Source organism: Panthera pardus, unplaced genomic scaffold (assembly GCF_024362965.1).
Source record: "Panthera pardus isolate Hobbes unplaced genomic scaffold, ASM2436296v1 HiC_scaffold_8, whole genome shotgun sequence".
Classification (NCBI taxonomy): Eukaryota; Metazoa; Chordata; class Mammalia; order Carnivora; family Felidae; genus Panthera; species Panthera pardus.
In genome coordinates this window covers 751,511-773,084 of record NW_026527013.1, presented here as the reverse complement: position 1 = coordinate 773,084, position 21,574 = coordinate 751,511, and the positions used below count along the sequence as shown (strand labels likewise).

The 21,574-nt window shown below is 61.3% G+C and overlaps 2 protein-coding genes across 2 annotated transcripts in view; one reads left to right on the top strand and one right to left on the bottom strand.

Annotated features, from left to right (window-relative positions):
• Positions 1 to 211: 211 nt before the first annotated feature.
• Positions 212 to 17,728, bottom strand: PWWP3A (PWWP domain containing 3A, DNA repair factor). The gene is given in 19 exon segments (XM_053898154.1): positions 212 to 538; positions 2,318 to 2,406; positions 3,888 to 4,324; positions 4,861 to 4,911; positions 5,285 to 5,360; positions 7,099 to 7,159; positions 7,826 to 7,902; positions 9,265 to 9,335; positions 11,245 to 11,366; positions 12,519 to 12,580; positions 12,582 to 12,736; positions 12,739 to 12,862; positions 12,864 to 13,100; positions 13,102 to 13,367; positions 14,633 to 14,743; positions 14,866 to 14,936; positions 16,027 to 16,112; positions 16,742 to 16,868; positions 17,622 to 17,728. Coding segments are annotated over 18 exon segments (2,208 nt in total). The 5' UTR covers positions 16,799 to 16,868; positions 17,622 to 17,728; the 3' UTR covers positions 212 to 483.
• Positions 17,003 to 21,574, top strand: part of LOC109257655 (WAS/WASL-interacting protein family member 3-like) — a 32,409-nt gene continuing 27,837 nt past the window's right edge. Inside the window, exons 1-2 of the mRNA XM_053897916.1 lie at positions 17,003 to 17,100; positions 17,568 to 18,229. Coding sequence (XP_053753891.1) covers positions 17,003 to 17,100; positions 17,568 to 18,229 — 760 coding nt within the window. The remainder of the gene's footprint in view (positions 17,101 to 17,567; positions 18,230 to 21,574) is intronic.

The window sequence follows — 21,574 nt, the reverse complement described above, 5'->3', positions numbered from 1 at the left end:
CGCGATGGGACACCGTGGTGGCGGGCTCGCACTGTGACGCGCGGCCCACACGGGGACAGAGTGGAAAGAGGCCGTCGCGAAGTGTGCGTTCCACGTGTTCTCGTGCACGAGGAGTCACAGCGAATGCCACAGCACAAGATGCCTGAGCGACACCGTGGACTCAGGGCCCACCTGGGGACAGACACAGGTGATCCGGAGGCAGACATGCACGTCGGGCTGTTTTGAAACTCTTTAATACTGGATACAATGCTTTTTAACATAAAAAAAACAAACGTGCACCTTATGTTAAACAATACAGCACAGTCACAAATAGTAATATGAAGGAAAATAAAAACATTTGCTTCAAAAACCTTTCAGGAACTGTACCTTCCAAAAAAAAGCCAGGAAAACAGAAGCCACAGATGAGAAGCACGCACACTCCAGCCCCCGTGAGGACGGCACGGACCCACCGGCCACAGGACCCGCGCGGCAGCCCCTCCGGCGTCAGCACCGCTGACTCCTTTCTTCCAGGAGCTGGTTATCAAACATTTCTTTTTCCCTTCAGAAAATAAAAGGAGATAACCTCATTTTAATAACTCATTGTGTCTTTTTTTTTTTTTTTTTTTTTTTAGCGTTCGTTTATTCTTCAGAGACAGAGCGTGAGCAGGGGAGAGGCAGAGAGAGGAGACACAGCATCCCAAGCAGGCTCCAGGCTCTGAGCCCAACGCGGGGCTTGAACCACGAGCCACAGGACCATGACCTGAGCAGAAGCCTCATGCTTAACCGACTGAGCCACCCAGGTGCCCCAGCAATTCACTGTGTCTTCAAGAGTAGGAAAGAGTCAGTGTTCCACGGGGACAGGGTCTCAGTTTAGACAGACAGAAAGTTCTGGAGACGGATGCTGGGGGCAAGACAGTGTGCGCGTACTCGACGCCGCTGAGCTGGGCGCGTGGAGACAGTCGAAGAAGGTGAATTCTGTGTTATGCGCATCTCACGATTTTTTTTAAATAAACTCTTTAAAGAAAGTAAAATATCAGACTGTCCTCGCTAAGCGCACCCTGCTAAGGAATCACATGACCGAGGCACGGCGTGTCACACTCGCCCAGGCGGCCACAGTGACAGAAGCCACGGACGCAGACGGCGCCTAGCAGAGCGCCGGCAAGTCCACGTGAGCACGCGGCCCCAGCGGAACGTGAGGCCGCTTCGTGGGGCAGGAAGACCGGCCGCCCTGCCCTCGGTTCGAGGCCACGTCCCCGGGGCCCGCCACCGGCGCGGCCAGCGTCATTTCCGTGGTGCCCGACACATTCGTGGCAGGTAAAGGGTGCGAATACTCGTGACGCTCTGACGCCGGCGACCCAGGGCAGCAGCAAAGCGTGAAGACGGAGCTGTCCTCACCGGCGGAGCGGCCGGTCCCCCGGGAGGCGCTCCGGACACGGGCGCCCCCGCCCCGCTCGCCCGAGAACACCGTTCCCCATTTGTGTGCGGAGGGCGCCACGCTGGACAGAGATCCCGGGCCAGAAACACCGAGTTTCCCAAAGGCCCTTCATGCTCCGCTTAGTGCAGCCGGGTCAACCTGCCCACCCGCACGCAGAGCCACGCTGGCTCTTCCGTGGACCGTGACGCAGGAGGCCTCCCCACCCACCGAGGCACACACCGGCGGCCCGGGGCAGTGTGCCCAGCCGGCCCCGGACAGAGACCCTGGCCCGTGACTCTAGTTGAGTCTTCGGCCTGTCACAGCCACGCGGGCCCCGCCTGTTCCCAGCAAGGCCTGGCAGCAAGCCCAGAGACAGGATTAGGGGCTCTGGGGGCCAAAAATCCAAGGGCGGTGAACTATGCCGACGGAAGAGAAACATCTTGATCACCACATTCTTCTGACCGGCTAGGAACGGGCCAGGGCGAGTGCCGCCACGTAATCCTACTGTGTTTTCTCGGCGGCCGCGGCATCGGGGCAAGGGGGAGAGAGTCTGAAATGAGTGACTGCACACCGCGACTAGGCTCGGCAAGGCTGGCACGCGTCCCGGGAGCGGGCCCGGCGCTCGGCCTGCGGACCGCGGCGCGGGCCTGGGCTTGGGTCCGGATCTGCCTGCCCTGACCAGCTCGGGGCCCCCGGGCCCCCGTCCAGACTGGCTGGCGGGGAACGTCCACCACTGGCTTCGCTGGGTCCCCCCGGCAACTCCCGGCCAAGCGCTGCCGTGCATTTCGACCGTTCGCGATTCATTCCCCCGCCGGGAACCTGAGCCGGCGTGTCAGCAAGAGGGCCCGGGCCACGGCCGCCAGCGAACACGAGCCCTTCCAGACTCGCTGCCGCCGGTCGGGGGCGGCGCCCCGAGCAGCCTACCGGTAGCTGAGCGAAGGTCCTCGGAGGTACTTGGCCTCGGCCGTCTCGTAATCCACGGCGTCCACCGCAGCGATCGCACAGATGATGGCCTGCAGAGGGCAGGGGGCGCTCAGCCGCGGGCGTGGGGCCCGGGGCAACGTCGGAACCAGCCTCCGCAAACGCGCACAGATTCCCCGAAGTCTCTGGACGTTTTTGAATGGCGTCAGGAATGTGGTGTCTCGGGGACGAGGGAGAGAGTTCGTGTCACTAGCAGCAGAGAATGGAAGGCGGGACCCAAACCAACCGGGATGTTTTAGAAAAGTTGTGAGCTTACTGTTCACACCACAGGGAAAACTACAAGACTGATGGTCCGAGCACGCGGTACGTCTGGTGTCGAGTCCTCGTTCACTTTGTCAGATAACGGGATCACGGTTACGTCAGAAAGCCTTTCCAAAGAGCCTGTACGGGGCGCCCGGCAGGCTGGGCTCGTGGAGACCGCGACTCTTGGTTTCTGGGCCCCGAGCTTAGGCCGCCGTCGGGCATAGACGCTACTCGAAACTACGATCTTTAGGGGCGCTGGGGTGGCTCGGTCAGTCGAGCATCCGACTCTGGCTCACATCACCATCTCGCGGCTCGCGATTTCAAGCCCCACCTCGGGCTCACTGCTGTCAGCGCAGACCCCACCTCGGATCCTCTGTCCTCCGCCCCTCTCCTGCTTACGCTCCCCCCAAAATAAATACTGAACAAAATCTTTACAGGCCCCCCCCCCCACCCGGGCACTGCTGACGTTGGGGCACGTTACTCTTGGGGGTGTCCCGGGCACTGTGGGGGTTCAGCGGCATCCCAGGACCCACCTGCTGGGTGGCCGGAGCCCCCTCAGCGGGAACCACAGCCGTCCCCGCTCGGGGACCAGCGTCTCTGGGGCAGAACCACCCTATTTGAGAGACACACGCCGAAGTACTTCAGGACCAAGAACTGGGGATCCCCCCCCCCCCGTAGTTATGTGAAGAGAAAGCTAGAGGTACAAACGGAGAGAGACCACCATTCCGCACGGGCTACGTGACAGTGTTTTACTTTTATACCAATCTGAAAGCTTCCAGTGTGTATAAAGTTACGGGTTTTTGAGCACAGGTAATTTTCCGCACACACACGTACGCGCGAGCAAAGCCCCTGACCCTCCAGATAACCGGCGGGGTCTCGTGTGCTCCCGCCCGGCAAACCCCGGCTGCCGCCATCTCCCCAAGCAGCTCCCGTTCTGGAAAAGTCCTCGCGTGCATACACGGACAAAGCACTCAGCTCTCGTTCTCCCCTCCCCTCTCCCCCCGACTGGCCACGAGGCTTAACCACGGAGGCCGTCACACCACCCACAGACAGGAGCAGACAGGGCGGGTGCCTGGCTCCACACCACGATGCCCCGCTCCCCCGTCCCCCGCAGACTTCCGGAGACCCCAGCCCCGCAGCAACCCCCCCCCCCCCATACACTGCGGCCGGCGCCCCGGCTTCCGGGCAGAGCTGGGAGGGGCTCTCGCCGGGCGCCGGCTGCCGACCCCCCCACCCCCTCACCGCGCGGAACCGGCTTGCGGCCACTCACTTCAGGCAGAAGGACGTCCAGGACGAAGCGGATCCTGTCGGCGTTGATCCGTGCCAGCGCCCTGCTGCCCGTCTCCTGGTAGACGCCCTGGAGGTATTTCACCACCAGGTCCAGCTGCTCCTCGTCCTCCAGGTACGTCTCCACGCAGGTCACGTACTGGCCCGAGTTCAGGAAGGTCTTCAGCCACCGGGACGGCTTCCTGTTCCTCAGGATGGCCCGCAGGTGGCCCTCGGCGCCCCTGGCCTTCACGATGTACTCCACCAGCTTCTGGTTGGCCCGGTCCCGGGCAGCCCGCGAGCGGTCGGGGAGGACCTTCCTGCGAGGCCGCCTCCTTCCCTGAGGGCTCCCCGTCACAGGCTCCTCAGGGTCCCCCTTGCTCAGCTGGGGAAACCTGGTCCCCAACACGTCCTGCTGGATGGACTTGCGGACAGGGTAACCTGCGGAGCACCGACACGTCCTGGGACCGCCGGCCCGGCTGAAAGGACTCCCCGCCACGTCCCGTCGCTAACTGTGGCGCCCGGGCTGCAGGGGAGAGGCCCCGGGCCCCCGGGGAGGGCCCAAGACGACACGCGCAAGGCCTCCTCCTCTGACGGGTCCCCACATCCCTCCCCAGCTCGGCCCGATCCGAGTGTGGCCCAGGAGAGCGGAGCCGAGCGGAGCCCCCGGGCCCCCCGAGGAAGCACGGACTCCTCCGGCCCCACACCGGCAGCCGGGGACAAGGGGGTGCGGCGCACCCGTCGGTTAACCGAAGACCCGGGCCACGGGGAAGGCAGGCGCGAAGCACCGCCAGCCACGCTTTAGAGGCGAGGCCCGGTGCCCAGCGGACAGGGGGCAGGAGGCACGGCGGGGCCTGCCCCTGGAGATCCAGGCTCAGGCTCGGGCTACGGCACGGCCTCCACCCAGACATCCCCTCCCGAGCTTCAGACACCGAAGACAGCTGCTTCGCGGCCCTGAAGAGGAGTCGGCGACTTACTTATATCAGCCGCGTAATATTCCAGGAAGGAGCCAGCAAAAGAGCCACAGCCTGCAGAGGGGGCAGGGGGGGGAGCCCGGTCACCGTCAGAGGCGGCTCTGGAAATGCCCCAGGGTGGCTGGGTCAGGACACCCGCGTCGCGTCGGCACCGCCCAGACCGCTTCCAGCTGACGGAACCCAGCACTGCCGTCAGGGTGCCTCACGGCGCAGGGGGTGCCCAGAAGGGCCGCCGTCTAGACTCCCAACAACAGAACCCGGGGCACACGGAAGCCAGCTCTCCACCTCCCGTCCACACCTAGCGGCTTGGCCCTCGCCTCTGCCGGGGACGGGGCTGCCCCGGGCCCAGGCAGGGAACCCACGGAAGCAGGCCTGCGCCCCGGTGCCCAGGCCGCCCCTCTGTCTGAGGGCTCGCGGGCCCACCTACCGAGCCGGACCCTGTAGTCCGTGATCAGGGAGACGCACCAGCCGATGGCCTGGTCGAAGTCCTCCTTGGCTTCGTTCTGCAACGACAAGGCCCGAACGCAGACGTGAGCGGGAGGCCACGGGGGCTCCTGCGCCCGTCTCCACGCCCCGGCTCCCGCGTCCGGTCAGCAGACGCATGCCGGGTGCGGCAATGCACACGGAGGCCCAGGTCTGGGGCCCGAGCTGCTCGGAAAGGGGTCACGTGTGAGCTGAGCACTTCAGGACAGGAGAGCTGGGGACTCTACGGGACAGAGGCGGACGCCCCCACACGCGGCTGGCGTCACCCTCACACAGGCAAGACTTGAAAGTCACACAACGTAAACCCTTCCAAGGGGACTCTCGGCGTCCTCTGCTCGGGACAGCGCCGGGTCCGTCGGGAGCAGGGCCGCCCGAGGAGGAAGGACACTTGGCCACCGGGGGGGGGGCGCGGGGCGCCCGCCTAGGCCTCGAGGTTTTCGCCTGCAAACCGAGGACCCCTGAGCCGGGACGGGGACCCACTACCTGAGCTCCACCTCCCGGGCCACCTCAGCCCGGCCTCCTCCTGTGGGACAGAGGCAGCGCAGGCGGCTCTGGAGGGAGGGGGCTCTGGGCTCGGCTGGGCTTGCTGAGCGGCCCCTGGGACAGCGGGCGCTCATCAGGGAAGCACAGGGCACGGCCCGTGGCCTTGACACCAGGACCAAAGCGGTGCAAAGAGTCGCTCCAGGAGGCGGCGCTCCTGCGGCCAGACCGGCCTCTCAGAGACCCCGCGCTCCCACCCCACAGGTCAGCAGGAAGACAGGGAACAGACACCACCCCAGCGTCTGGATCACGCGAGGCCACGCGCCATCTCTGTCACAAAACACAATTCTTCACGTGGTGAGAGCACGCAGACCTCAAAGCAAGACTCCTGTCCTCTCCAACTCCTCCGCCCTGGGAAAGCTCCCAGAGCCCCGACGGGAGACTGTGTTTCAGGGGGCGTGGAAGGTCCTGAGGCCACGGTAGGCCCCCTTAGAGAAAGAGACCCCGCCGACGGGCACCCTGACAGGGACAGGAAGCCCAGCGCAGGCTGCTGCTCAGGGGCCAAAGTGAGGTCACAGCAGACGAGACAGACGGACGGCAGGGCCACGGCACAGACATACACCCATCAGCGGGAGGAGGAGGAGGAGGAGGAGGAGGAGAAGGGTGCCACCTTCCAGACGCCACCCACAGTCCTCAGAACCACACAACCCCTGGGGGGCCTCCACCCTTGAGGCCCTGGGAAATCCTGGCAAACAGCAGGGACAAGCCGCTCCCCCTACAGGAGGCTTCACCGTGACCTGAACTCCAGGAAGCCGCTCCCCAGGCTGGGAAAAGACCGGCACCCGAGGGAGGCCAGCAGGCCTCTACCCCCCGCTCCCCAGCCAGCCTCGCGTTTTGAAAGCTGGCGTCTCAGAGTCAAACAGACCACGTGTTCTATGGACATGTGGCTCGTGGGCTCATTGTACAATCAAGAGTCGACCACGGCGCTTCGGCACGGGGGTCTCGGCCACCGGGAAGCCCAGGAAGCCCCTGTGGGGCACTGTCACGGTCTCTGTCACACGGGCGGCCTCTGCACGACGGCCCGCAGAAGGGGCCGGCCTCACACCGGGCAAACTGTCCTCTGCGCCAAAGCCCCACCTGTACGACGAGGGGACGGCTGGCGACCTCCCCCGGGACCGTGGTCCCCACCAGGCACAGCGCCGCGGACCAGATCACACGGGGAGCAGAGCCACCAGCCGCCAAGGGAGTCGTTTATAGAAACACCAACAATCCACCTACCAGAAGTTCCTGTTTCTCTTTGCAGTCAAAGTGCTTCAATCTCCGGAGAGACACGGTGATGCTAGAAGCAGACGAGCAAAGCTTAACACGAAGGAACCTGGCCTCCCGACATGAGAAAACATCTCCCTTTCCTCTGCTGAAACCAGTCAGGGCCACGGGGGCCTCTGCCAGCACCGGCTTCCTGATCGAAGGCCATCGCTCTCCGGGCTGCCCGAGGAAGCCCCTCAGACACAGGCCCGGAGGTGACCGGCAGGCCCCGAGAGGACCCCTAGGGGACACAGCCGAGGATGCCCACGGGAGGCGGAGGCAGCAACCCAGGGCCAGAGGGTCAGAGGCCAGCTCTACGTGTTTGCCTCCAAAACGTGTTTCTGAAGTGCCCTTTGAGCAGAAGGGGATGTTCGTGTGCATTTTCATCCCGGGACAGAGGACCAGTAGAGGGTGACCAGACCACCAAGCAAATGGCGGAAGTCGGGGAGGCAGGCCGCCCCTCACAGCACCCGCCCGAGTCACAGTACGGTTTGTGGGGAATGGCGGGATCCAAGGGGCGTCCGGGCCTCACTTCAGAGCCGGCAGATAGAGCGCGGACAACTGGACCTCTGACCGGTCCCTCTGTCTGGATTCTTCCCCCGGGAGCTGGATCACAGGGCCCACCCCCCCCCCCCCCCGACCTCAGTGCCCCTGAGCGGCCAGGCCTTCACCGTCTACAGAGAGCAGAGAGCTGGGTTACCCTCTCCCTTTCGGGTCCATGTGCCCCTCAATGAAGAGCACGCTGGCTTTCTTCTCCCTTCGCCGGACGCTCTTGACCTGTTGGCAAATCCGAGAAAACAAAGCATCAAGAACCCAGAAGAAGGCACAGGTCTGAAATACGCTCTTGACACGTTTCCGTTGTGCAGACGGGCATGTGCGGCGCGTGGCCAGGAACGTGGCCGGCTGGGAGAATGGACAAAGTCCGCGTGGGACACGCTCAAACACCGCCCGGCTGCTTCGTGCACTGCCGTCAGCGCTCACAGTGGAGCAGGACCACGCGGGCTTTGCTTCCTTTTCTTTTGTGACACAGAGCGCGAAGCCCACTGCTTCTGACCACCTGTGTGTGTGACACGTGGACCCTTCCCTGCCTCAGCAGGGCAAGCTCTTCCTCATTTTCAGTACGAGAAACGTGAACAGAGAGAGTGGCAACCAGCCGAGGACACAGGGAAGCAGGGTGCCTGACTCTGGCCAGCCTCCCCACCCCCCCGCCACCCCTCCGGGTCCCCGGCTCAGCCATAAACCAAGGGCGCACCCCAGGAACCTGTGAGCTTGGAGATCCGCTCCCCAGCGGGGCCCCCAGGGCACTGGCGAAAAGGAGGAGGGCCGGGAAAAGGTGCCAATCGCAAGGGGCACGCGAGTGCTGAAAGTGAGCCGAGGGGCCCTCGATCGACGACTCCCCACAACTGTGACCAGACGCTGACCCGAGGGCCACCCCCCACCCCTTCTACCTGAGCCTGTGCTCAAGCCACACGTTCTGCCCATATGCGAACCACACTTGCTGCTACGGCCAGTCAGCCCCATCCACGGAGGCCAGCCTCGCAGCAACAGGAGTGTCTCCCGACTCCGGCAAACGTCTTCCTTATTACACGTCACCGTCTCTGACCGCGAGTTAAAGAACTACAGCCAGCATTGCAGGGTCCTGTCCACACCGCAGGGGCACAGAGGAGGATACGGGATGGAGGGGCTGACAGCCAGGATGTTACCTTTGCCCAAAAAATAAACGGACAGCCTGCAGAGTCCCGGCCCGGAGAAAGCCAGGAGTTTGCTGCGCTGGGGCTCAGTCACCGCACGTGCACAACCGGCCCCTGCCCCAAAACCTCACCCAGCTCAACGCTCCCGCGGGGGAAAGGTTTCAAGCGCACAACGTCAGAAATGAGCAAATCGCAGACCTCCTTCCAGGCAGGTTTTCCTGAGCCTGCCCGGCAGAGATTGGGCCCAGGACCCTCACACTCAACTGCGCCCAAATGATCAAACACCCCTTACTCAGGCAAACGTCTCCAGAAACCTTGCTCGTATTATATGCCCATCGGTTTTCCCCGGGGAAAATATCTGCCGGCGTCCAAATGACAACAGCAGAGCGCGAGTGAGCCGAAGGGTGGGGGTTGCCGCGGCGGCCCCCGGAGCCGGCCCCATGCTCACCACTGCTGGCCAGAAGGGGTACTTCTGGTGTTTCAGCCAGACCAGCATTCCTACTTCAAAGGAGCGTGGTTCTAGAGTTAAAAAGAAACAAAGACAAAAAGAACATTAAGTCAGCTCCCGGTCATGCACCAAATTCAACAACTTAAGAGAAAACAATTGTTGGGACTTGGCCTGAATCTGACGCGCCCCAACTCCGGACAGAGACCCCAGCGGCTGGGACGGCATCCAAGGGCCCGTCGTGAGCACACCCTGTGGTTAAGAGCTGGTGTCTTCACGGGACGATACGCCTGGTCACGCAGGTGGTGACGCGGGAAGGTGCCAGGCAGGGGGCACTCAGTACTACCTTTGCCACTTGCCTGTGAATCTCAAATTCTTCCAAAGTAGAACATTTTTTAAAAAGCGTGGCACAGAAACCCCAACGCGAGAACCAGATTCCTAGGAAGCTCATCAGTCTGAAAAACGGGACTCTTAAAAAGCAAAAAATAAAAAATAAAAAAACCCAAAAGGAATCGCCGAAATCATCATTCGCTAACTCCGTGTCTGTGAACAAAGTTTGACAGGATTTCCGGCCCCAAACCACCACACTGCAGAACAGAATCACAGTTGGAACTGAGACAATCAGGTCACAAAACCCCGCAGACACGAGGCCGCCCTTCCCTGCCTGGGGAGCCGCCCCAGCGACCAGCGGGCGCAGCCACAGGAGCACGGCCGGCCGCGAGCGGACGCCTGGCACCCATCTGGCGAGAAGCACCCAGTTTCTGAGAGAACCGTCAGGGCCCCGGGAGGACAAACAGGTCTCGGGAAACACCCAGACGGACATCAGGCTGCCGGGGGGGGGGGGGGGGGGGGGGGGTGGGGGGGGGGGGAGACGGGGAGAAGACCAAACCAGGTGGAAGCACAAAACAGGGCCGAGAACAAGCGCGGCAGCTTCTCGGGGCTGTGGGGACCCAGCAACCCCCTCCGCCGGCCGCGGGCCGAGAGGGAAAACGCCTTTGAGGAAGAAGGCCCAGTGTCCCTTCTCCGGCCCGGTGAGCTCTGCCCTGCTCCCTGCTCCCGGGAGCCAAGCCTACACAGAGCTACCTCCCAGAGGTTTGTGCCCTGCAGGCTGCAGCCCCCATGGTGGAACTATCTAGATAACTGAAAGTGGGGGAAGGCTCAGTAAGTAACAAATCGTTGCCATATAGGGTCATCGGAAGACCACGCGGAAACGTAAAGCGTGTCCGGTCAACAAGTTACAAAAAGGAAACCCGCACGGAACGGGGCATGTCTGGGGAAAAGAGCCGAGTCTTAAGAGCGCGACCGGCACGGGGCCTCCCGGGGTACGGTGGGGGCGACCCTTGAAGGAGGGGTTCCCTCACACTGTACTCTTTCTGCGACACCTTGAGAATCTATATATTTCACGACGAAAAGGCTAAACAATATCGGACTACGTTCAAACGGATAGCTCAGGAGTAAGTCTAAACAGAAAATTCGTTCTGAACGATTTCCTCCAGGAAACAGACTAACGTGCTGTCGGTCGCCGGTTCAGGATCCAGGTCCGCGCCTCCCACCCTTCCACAGGGGGCCAGGGCACCTCCCCGCACGCATGTTCGCCGGGGGCCCGCGGCACGTGTGGGAGGGGCCCCGGGCCGGAGACCCTGCGTCTCCGGACACGCGTGCAAACGCCATCCCCAAAGGTCCGCGGGCGGCACCGGGCCGCCCCCCCAAGAGTGGCGACGGACCGCTCTCCCCACTTGGCTGTCCTTCCTTCCCACGGAGGGGACGGGACGCCACAGAAAGGAAGCAGCGAGGCGGCAGGGAGGGCTGGCCCGTCTCCTCCCAGGGAGTCGCCCTCCCCTTTGTGTGGTGATCCCCGTCAAGACAGAGCGCGCAGAACGCGGGCACTTCTGAAGCTTCCGAAGCTGTCAGTGCAGCAGGAGGAAACTGAACTGGCCGGGGGCCGTCAGCCCCGCGCCCCGCGCCCCGCGCCCCGCACCTTACCGTGGTACAACAGGATGCGGGGGGGCTCCTCCTCGTCCTCCTCCTCGTCCAGAACGGAACGGATGGGCACACGCTCCACGGACTCCCCCGAAGTCGGACGGGCTGCCAATGGCATCAGGTTACTTACTTTCATCTCTACCGTTCCAGGAACTCAGCCCCAGAAACCGCGTCGTGATACGAGACCGTAAACGCAAAAGCAAAAGGTCCCGCGTCACGCACGCGTCCACCTTGCCGGATTCAAACAGGGCTCGCTTTGACTAACGTACGTTCCAAAGAAAAACAAACGAGAGGGAAAGGGGGTGGGGGGAGAGGCAGAGAGACCGAGGGAGGGGAGAGGGCTCTGGTCTCCGAGAACGGCCGGCACACAAAGCAGCGAGCTCCGGCAAGGCGAACAAACAGGGGCCGGGAGAACACAGGGTCACAGGGAGAGGGGTGCAGCGCACCTCCCCGCGGCCCCCGCAGGCGCTGGGACGCGGCCTCGCCGAGTTTAAACTCACAGCAGAAACCCGAGTGTGCAGCCAGGGGATCTCGAGGTACCGAACCACGCAGAAATCAGTGGGATACCGCAACGGAAAGACCGGAAGGAGCCACGGTGCGTGACTGCACGCGGCGCGCGCGCACACACACACACACACACACAGAAGTGTGTCTCCATAGGGATTCTTAAAAAGTCAGGAGCCTGGGGGCGCCTGGGTGGCTCAGTGGATTAAGTGTCCGACTTTGGCTCAGGTCACGATCTCACAGTTCGTGGGTTCGAGCCCCACGTCAGGCTCTCTGCTGACAGCACGGACCCTGCTTTGGATTGTGTCTCCCTCTCTACTGCCCCTTCCCCGCTTTATCTCTCTCTCAAAAACAAGTAAGTGTTTAAAAAAAAAAAAAAAAGGTTGAAAGCGTTCTGAGTTAATCACTTCTGAGGTTCTCAGCCCGTTCAACGGGACCGGCTCCTGCAGGTTTCAGCATCACGCTGAGCATCAGAGAGCGTGCGGGGTGCGGCCACAGCGTCCCTCAAGCACCAGGCCCGGCCTCCAGTGACCCGTCCCCTCTCCGGCTCAAAACAAAACCAAAAACACAGGGATTTGGGAGGCGCTGGGCTAGTTACAACCCGGTGGGAAAGACCACCTCAACAGGAACCAGGAAACATCTGCCCTGCATTCTGATCTGCTCTCCTTAAGCTCTAGTTAGAAATACACCAGGAGCCGGAGCCGGCCCCGCACGGACCGCGGGAGAACCCCAATCCGCCCTCTGCCAGCACAAGGCGATTCTCGGCCACAGACCTTTAAGCTTCCTCCACGAGGACTCGAAGATCTCCCGTCTCCTCCGTGGACGCGCGGGGGGGGGGCAGGCAGGTGGAGTCTGGCAGCGCCGGGCAGAGCCCTGCATTTCCCGGGCCCCTGCCTGGGGGACGCCACTGCCCCCGGCTCCAGCCGCGCCGCGGGTGGCCTCTGGCCACTATCGGGGCAAGGCCGCTTGGCAGGGAGGCCTTGGGCATCCGGCAGGCTGGGCGCCCTGGGGCTGGGGGCCCGGTGGGGCCAGGCAAAGGTAAGCTGGGGTCTCGTCCTTTGGCCCAGAGACCCTCCTCCTTCACTGTGGGAGGTGAGCGGGGGGCTGGCAGGCGGCTTTTCTTCGTCGTCTCCCTCCGAGAGGGAAGGGGCACTCTGACCCACAGCGGGCTCCCGAGCTGAACTTCTTCCCCTTTTGCTAGGGGTTGTCCGACTTGCACAGCACGTTCTCGACCCACTACCATGCTGAGAACCACCTCTGGCTGGCGGGACTACCAAGGCTTGTGGGCTTCCACTCTTCCTGAGCTCCTTCTTGTGGTCCACCTTGCACTTGGGGTCCTTTTGACAAGTGGGGGAAACCTGACAGCCTCGGGTGGACACGTTCCCTCCTCTCGGGTCCAGATCTGCCCGGCACAGCCTCCTGGACGCAGGAAGAGGCAGGGCCACAGAGCAAGGAGGCCAGTTCCATGGGCTTCTCTCGTGAACACAGAGCAGTTCTTTCTTCCCTAGAAGGGCTTTCTTGAGGCAGACCTGTGCTCTCGTTCAAAACATCCAGGGCCACTCGAAGCGAGCGTCTGTAGGCCAGCTCCTCTAGGGGTTCAGCAGGAACCTCATTCTGGGAGGCTGCAAGAACGGGAAGCAGACAAAGCCTGGTGACGACCAAGCCACCGGTCACCCAAGGTCCTCCAAGGTCCTCGGTGGCTTTCACCCCTGAAGGGAGGTCTGCCCCTCCTCAGCCACATCTTCCCCAAAGGGGGACAAGGCCACAAAACAACAGCTATTGTTTGGGGCTGCAGTGGGGGGGGGGCGGGGTGCTCTGCTTTTCCAAAAACAACCTGACTGACCCTAACCTGCGTGGCTTACAAAGTTAAATCCCTCCAGGTCACCAAACAATGCAGCCAGCTACTCAGACGCTTCCCGCTTCCCGAATTGGCTCAGCCTCACAACTGCAAATTCAATCAGGTCAAGAAAAACCCTCGCCAACCCCATAAAGAACTCGCCAGCACCGAATTCTTGGGTGGCGCCCGTGAAAGGGACCCATTGTGGGCTGGTGGGTTTTCCATACTTCTTTGCAAAGCATTTCAAAGCCAGAAACGAGCATCACGAGCCTTGAGATTGTAGCCTGACCTCCCGGCTGCAACAGTTTTGTTTATTCATTCCGCCACACAGACCCGGACTGCTTATTTGAACAAGATGACGGATGCGATGTCACAACTCAGCGGGCACAACACCTATTGGCACGGTATTTTTCCCTGTTGAATATTAAAGGCTCCTACGAATAACCGGCCCCCGACATGATTGGAAACAAGTGACGAGGAGCGTCCGAGAGGTGATGACCAACGCCACCTAAGATGTGCCCAGTGGACGCCGCTTTTGAACAAAAGCGGGTTTTTCCAACGACATAGGAAAATAGATCCTATTTCATAAACACCCCTGGAAGGACTCCCGGTCAGCCTTTTCACAAGACCAACGGCTCTCGGTATAGGGGGTGCGTGCCCCCACTCCAAGGCGACAGAAAGCACTTCTGCTTGGTCTGCCGGGTGGCCACCAGGCGAGCGGGCACTCAGCCCCAGCACCGCGAGGCTCGGGTGCTCCCACCTAGGAAAGGCGAAGGGGTGGGCGTCGGCCTCCCATCTCCCACCGGCCTCGCCCCCACCCAGGAGGGCACTGGCACACGGGGGGGGGGGGGGGCGTCCCACAGTGATGCTGGTCACATAGTCCTTTCTCCCCGGAGCCCAGCTAGGGAATGTAAATACGCAATCCACTGCTCTCAACCCCCGGGCAGAGAAAAGAGCAGCGCCAAGACCGTTTCTGCAGTCTTGCTATGGGGCGGGGGCGGGAGGAGAAAGGCCGCGTCTTCCCCCCTCTCCTCACGGAGGCAAACGCACTCCGGGTCTCATTCTTATGTACACCGGAGGCCACGGATGCGACCAGCAGATCCCAACGCTCGCAGACGGCCGCGCAGGGAGTCCGGAACAGGCTCGGTCCCAGGGTAGACTCTGCAAGGGTTTAAGAAAGTGGATCCATTTTCTTCTCCTCCTTCAGCTCAGGGTCCCCTGGGAAGCGGGGGTCTGTCCGTTCTCCCACGCGGCCTCTCTGTTACCTAAAGACGTGCTCTTACCCAACGTGGAAGCGATTCGTTCGATGTGCGCCACCCTCAAGGCCTCCACTTCCGTGCTCCTCACCTCAATCCTGCGGGGACAGAAACGCCCGTTACCTGCTACCAGCCAAGGCCGCGAAGACATTTTCGAACGTGTTTTCCTTCAGATGACAAAAGAGTTACATTCATTTTCTTCCTTCTCAACCTCGCGCTCAAACCAAAAGTCACGGCCAACTAGGAATTCGTGTGCCTGAGCTTAGAGGCAGTAAGGACCCTGGTGAATGTGGCTTTTTTGCTTTTTTCCCTTTTAAGACAGAAAAGGTTGGCTGGATTTAAGAGTAAAAATGAATTCAAATTGTGACTTTCATGAGGCAAATCCTACTTTCAACTACACAAACGACTCCTTTGTTAGGTTCTCAGAGTAGAAGATAACGTCACTAAAAGCTGTTTACAGCCCAGCAGGTGTGTTTTAGTTTAAAAGGATGCGCTTTCCTTTTAAACTCGAGTATTCAATTACCTTCCCAGCCGCAGGGAAAGTGGGAGCTGGGGACCAAGTGAGCTTAGGAGGCGGCTCTGAAGAGGGACGGGGACCTGGGGAAGCTGTAACCAGAGCGGACGAGGTTTTATTCTCTCTGAATTGGGAATTCTCCCGTTAGACACAGCAATACCACAATTATACGTGATCTGGGCATTTTAATCATTCTGGCCGATATTTTGTTCTTCTGTCACTGGATAACAAAGGAGAGTAAGGCTGCCCCGTAGCCGAGCATTTGCCGTCTGAATGCTAAATAATAGCTTCTTACTGGACGGACAGGCTGAAACGGCAAACACGCCAAAACTGACGGGCCCGTCACACGAGTTTCCGAGAAAAACACGCGCAAATCTGCGGGAAGGAACTATCCACGTGCGAACCCCAACAAGAGCTTCCCCTGCGTGTTATTTTTGCTTGTTGTTTTTGTACCGCTCTCTCTCACACAGAGCCCTTCGTATAAATGTTCATTTCCAGACAGACGTTAAAAAAAAAAAAAAATCAGCGTTTGCCTCTTGAGGGTATTATGAACACAAGTCAGTTACAAGCGCTTAAGAGTTTACTTCACTTTTTGGCAGGGGGACAGTAAAAGAAATCCCATTCAGAAAAAAAGAGAACATTTAAAAAAACAAAAAGACCCCACAACACTTAACTTTTCATCTAGGGAGAGTATTTGAACACTTAGAAAAAATTCCTTTTTCCTCTTATTTTTTGTTGCCACCTCCGTTCTGGCCAAAACCTGTATTAAAAACATAAAGCAAAAAACAAAACAAAACAAAACCAAAAAAAACACAAAACCCTTGTTACTAAGACACAGCAAACAGTTGACACAGAGCAGCACAGGGCAGCGCAGCCGCAGCCGGTAACTCTGAAAATATACCCCCCGCCCAGACCTCAGCAACCTCCTGTCTAATCCTGCCCTTTCACAGATGGGGGAAACCAAGGCCCTCGAGGTCAGGGGCTGACCCAGGCGGGGAGCAGGGTCCCGGCCTGGCAGTGCAGCACTCTCCCTATCGCGTTGCTAGAAAGTGTCCCCGAGGCACTCCCATTATTTACTTCCACGAGGCTCCCTTCCAGATATTTCCTGGCATTACATACTGCCTCACAGGCCTTTTTAAAGCAGAGTCTGTTAATTTTCCTAAGTGTAGAAAAAAAGACACTTCTGGAAGCGTAACCTTGTAAGCAGCAGACCAGAAAGAACCCCATTAACCGGGCGATGAGTGAGGTTCAGGGCCAAGAGATCCGAGCGCCAAGTGCTCGGGCTCAATTATTTCACTGAAAGAACTCCTAGCTTCCTCCCGATGAAGATTTTACTTGTCACCCAAAAGTCACTTCTAATTCCTGAAATTACGCAACAACGGCTGTCACCTTTGCAGGCCATAATCGCTTTCCCCATCTGCAGAGGACATACTTGGCGTCGGTCATGACTTAGACTCATGTGGCAGGTGGGTAGTGATTTGGCACAAAGTACTTGAAGGTCTGACTCGATGCGCCCCTGCAACAAGATTCGCACAGGGGTTCATAAAAGCGATAGCTGGCCACGTTAGCACAGACGGGACCCTCAAGGGCAAAGGGTCCCTGGGGCTTCGCCTCGAGCTAAGAGGGTCACCCCTGTAATCCTGCGCGGAGATGCTCAGCGTCAAGAAGAAATGGCTGGCCTGGGTCCCCGCGGAGGCGCCCGCACTTCTCTTGGAAATAAAATGCAGCCGCCGCCCCCCACCCCCAGGGTCTGTCTGGCTCCTGCCTAAGCGGCTCCCGAGCAACTCTTCTGCGTGCTGAAGGCCTGCCTCCCACCTTCGCACGGAAAGCGATTTCAACAAAGCTTAAAACCCTCCCCCGTTTGGGGAGTGAACAGTTGCCCCCAGTTGCAAAAAAAAAATAAAATGGGAGGAAATGACCGCTCTTTCGCCTGCTCTGGCCCTGGAAGGACGGGGACAGCTGCGGGCCGCTCGTCACCGCAGGGGACACACAGGCCTGGCTCCGCACGGAGAGCAGAGGGGGGCTCGTTCGCGCACAGAGGGGCGCAGGCGGCGGGCGAAGGCGGTTGCGGACGGGGATCCGGGGAGGGACGGGGGCGCACGCAGCCGACCAGGGGCCGCGGTGAACAGAGAAAGGGGCGAAAGCGGCGGCACCCTCCCCCCGCGCTCAACGCCCCGGGGAGGGCCTCCTTTGGGGGTTCGCTCCTCCCCCCCAGGCCCGGCCCGGCCGCCTCGGCCCCCGCCCGCCAACCGCGGGCCGCGGGGCTCACCGGGCGGCCGGCCTCCCCAGCGCGGTGGCCCCGAGCCCCGAGCGGAGAGCGAGGAGGCCGTGGCGGCCCAACGGCGTCGGCACCCGAGCCTCCCCACCCGAGCCCGCGCTCACCGCCTCCGCCGCCGCCGCCCGCCGCTCCCCGCGGGCCGGGGGCGGGGCCGGCCTGGCGGCGCCGCCAAGCTCCACCCCCGCCGCCGACCAATGGGGTGCACGCCCCCGCCCCGGGCCCCGCCCCTTCCGCCTGGCTGGGCGTGAGCGCGCGGTTGACGGACAGGAGCTGGGCGGGCAGGCGGGCGGGCTGGCGGGCGGGCGCGCGCGCGCGCGCACGAGAGACAGAGGGACTGACGGGCGCCTGGAGGGCGCGCGGGCGCGAAGCCGAGGGGCGCGTAGCGGGCGGCGAGGGCGGCCGGCCCGGCACGCGAGCCTGTGAGAGGGTTCGGCCGAGTCCTCTTTGTGAACCCGCCTCCGAGCGGCGCGGCCCGTCGAAGGCGGCCTTCCGTGGCGCGAGAGAACCTTCCAGAGCTTCCCAGAACCTTCACGTTCCTGAGGCGCCACGTGCTGCCGCGGTTCCCACGGCGCAGCCTCCGGGAGCGGCCCGGGAAGCAGGTACCAGCGCGTGGGCCGGGCCGCGGGGTCGCGTCGCTTCTCTGCAGCTTCATCCCCGGCGCTCGGCGAGGCATGACCCTCAGCAAGACGACCCCGGGGACCGCCCCCCGCCTCACGTCCAGCCGCTGTCGGGGGCGGGGGGTGAGGGAGGAGGGGAAAGCTGACGACGGGGGGGGGGGGGGAGGGGGGCGGGGCTATCGCGGGAAGGGGGGGCAGAGGGGGAGGGGAGGGGACGCCCGGGGGGCGGGGCGTAGCGGGCTGACCCCGGGGGCGGGGCTGACCCCTGGGCGCCGCCGGGAGCTGCCCCGCGGGCGGAGGGAAGGCGCTTCCGGCGGGCTCCCGCCTGCGGGCGCGGCTCGTGCTCTGGGGCTCCGGGCCCCGTGCCCTTTCCAGGCCTGACCCGGGCTCGAATGCACTGAACCTCTGCTCGAGTGTAGCTTCGGAGGCAGTTTTGAAACCGCGGTCGAGTCGTTTTAGGAAACTCGGACTCCCTTGTGGTTTAGCGTCGTAACCTTGGGTTTCCTGTTACTGGTTGACGAGCCAGCTTCGGACGCTCCCGGCCCCCCGTCACGTTCACGGGGACGAGAGGGGTCGTCCCGCCGGGTGGGCCGGCCGCCGGGCGTTAGCGGGCAGTGCGAAGTCGGGGCTGCGGGCCAGCGCGATGGGGCGCCGGCCTGGAGGGCAGCTTGACCAAGCTCTCGTCTGTGCCCTCCGAGGGTTCGGAGCCTCCAGCCGGGGTTAGTCGTGAGGATACGGTCGGATGTGACCCCAGGACGGGCGGATGTGCCCCAAGACCTGGGCGGATGTGCCCCCAGGACGGGCAGATGTGGCCCCAGGACCAGGTCGGATGTGGCCCCAGGACCAGGTCAGATGTGCCCCCAGGACGGGCATATGTGTCCCAAGACCTGGGCGGATGTACCCAAAGACCTGGGCGGATGTGCCCCAAGACGGGCGGATGTGCCCCAAGACCTGGTCAGATGTGGCCCAAGACAGGCGGACGTGGCCCCAGGACCAGGTCAGATGTGCCCCCAGGACGGGCGGATGTGCCCCGAGACCTGGGCGGATGTGCCCCCAGGACCAGGTCGGATGTGGCCCCCGGACCAGGTCAGATGTGCCCCCAGGACGGGCAGATGTGTCCCAAGACCTGGGCGGATGTACCCAAAGACCTGGGCGGATGTGCCCCCAAGACGGGCGGATGTGCCCCAAAATCTGGTCAGATGTGCCCCAAGACCTGGTCAGATGTGCCCCAAGACGGGCGAATGTGGCCCCAGGACCTGGTCGGATGTGCCCCAAGATGGGCAGATGTGGCCCCAGGACCTGGTCGGATGTGCCCCAAGACTTGGTCGGATGTGCCCCAGGACCTGGTCGGATGTGGCCCCAGGACCAGGTCAGATGTGCCCCCAGGACCTGGTCGGATGTGGCCCCAGGACCTGGTCGGATGTGCCCCAAAATCTGGTCAGATGTGCCCCAAGACGGGCGGATGTGCCCCCAGGACCTGGTCGGATGTGCCCCCAGGACCTGGTTGGATGTGGCCCCAAGACTTGGTCGGATGTGCCCCCAGGACCTGGTCGGATGTGGCCCCAGGACCTGGTCGGATGTGGCCCCAGGACCTGGTCGGATGTGCCCCCAGGACCTGGTCGGATGTGCCCCCAGGACCTGGTCGGATGTGCCCCAGGACCTGGTCGGATGTGCCCCAAGATCTGGTCGGATGTGCCCCAAGACCTGGTCGGATGTGCCCCAAGACGGGCGGATGTGGCCCCAGGACCTGGTCGGATGTGCCCCAGGACCGGCGTGCTGCTGGTGTACTGCAGCAGGTTCACACCAGGGAAGACCTCGCGAGGCCCCTCAGTTTCCAGCAGCAGAGACGTGCTTAGCCTTGTGTTCTGAACGCGCGGAATGAGAGGTGTTCGAGACATGGTTCCAGTAGGAGAAAGTTTTCAATTAAAGCCTTAAGTGATTCCAAGAAGGACATACCTTGTTAAAGAACGTTCTCTTGGCAAATCTGCTGCTTTAGAAGCAGACCCTTTTATGCAGCTGGGAGTCGCAGGGATTTGGGTTATATGTTTATTATTTTTTTTTAATTTTAATTTTTATATTAGAGCGTGTGGAGGAGTTGGGCGGGGGGAGAGAGCGACACAGTCCCAAGCAGGCTTAATCCCTGAGGTCTCAGCCTGAGCCAAAATCAAGAGTCCGACGCTCAACTGAACCCCCCCGCCCCCCGCCACGGCCCTATGTTTTTATGTTTTAAACAAGTATGTGAGTGACTGCTTGGTGACAGGGACTGGGCATACGATGGTGAGGAAAATAACAGGAAGCTCACAGGGTGACGGAGAGACATGTAATAAAGTAGTAACAACAGGGGCGCCTGGGGGGCTCAGCCGGTTCAGCATCTGACTTCAGCTTAGGTCATGATCTCACGGTTCGTGGGTTCGAGCCCCGCGTCGGGCTCTGTGCTGACAGCTTGGAGCTTGGAGCCTGCTTCCGATTCTGTGTCTCCCTCTCTCTCTGCCCCTCTCCCGCTCACACTGTCTCTCTCTCAAAAATAAGCATTAAAAAAAAAAAGGAGTGACCACAAACGTCAAAGCAGTTTTAAATTAAATGTATTTAACGCAGGAACCCTAAAATGTCAGTGTAATAATTAGCCCCATCATTTTGGTTTTCACCGTGCCACAAAGCAGCACAAAGCCTCGTACCCAGAACAACCAGTTTCGGATCTTCGCAGCTCTGCAGCCTGGCCCGGGTTCAGCCGCGTGCACCCTCCGCGGTTCTCCCCAGTGGTCACCCGTGGGCTTGCATTCGGCTGGCATGGCAGCTGGAGCCTGCCCGTGTGCTCTCGGGGCTCTTCCCCCTCCGTGTGGTCTCTCCACGTGCTCACTCAGAGGGGTGACCGGCTGCTTACGTGGCCGCTCAAGGTTCCCAGGAGCACGACCCATTTTACAGGCAAGGAAATCCAAAGAGAAGAAGGTTGAGTCATTTGTCCAAGGCGGAGCTAAGATGTGAAACAAGTGTAGCTCCAAAGGCCAGACTGTACTCTTGTACCCTAACCCTGACAGACCTAATACAGCAGTAGTTCAGGGAGCCATGAGACTAACAGGGACAACGGTGTTTGGCGCCAGGGTTCAGTGGGTGCAGAGGGACCAAGGAAATGGCATTGAGCCTGAAAACCTGGTTTCTAAATGGTCTGCGGGCTGAGAGCTTTCAGAGCTTAGGGGATTGAGCAAAGGCCCTGTGGTGGTGGAAAGCCCTGCTTGTCAGAGAAACTAAATGGTGCCTGGTAAGGCCAAGAACGAGGGTTAGGGAAAGCAGAGGGAGTCCCTCAAGGCTTGGATGTGCCCTGTGAGGGTT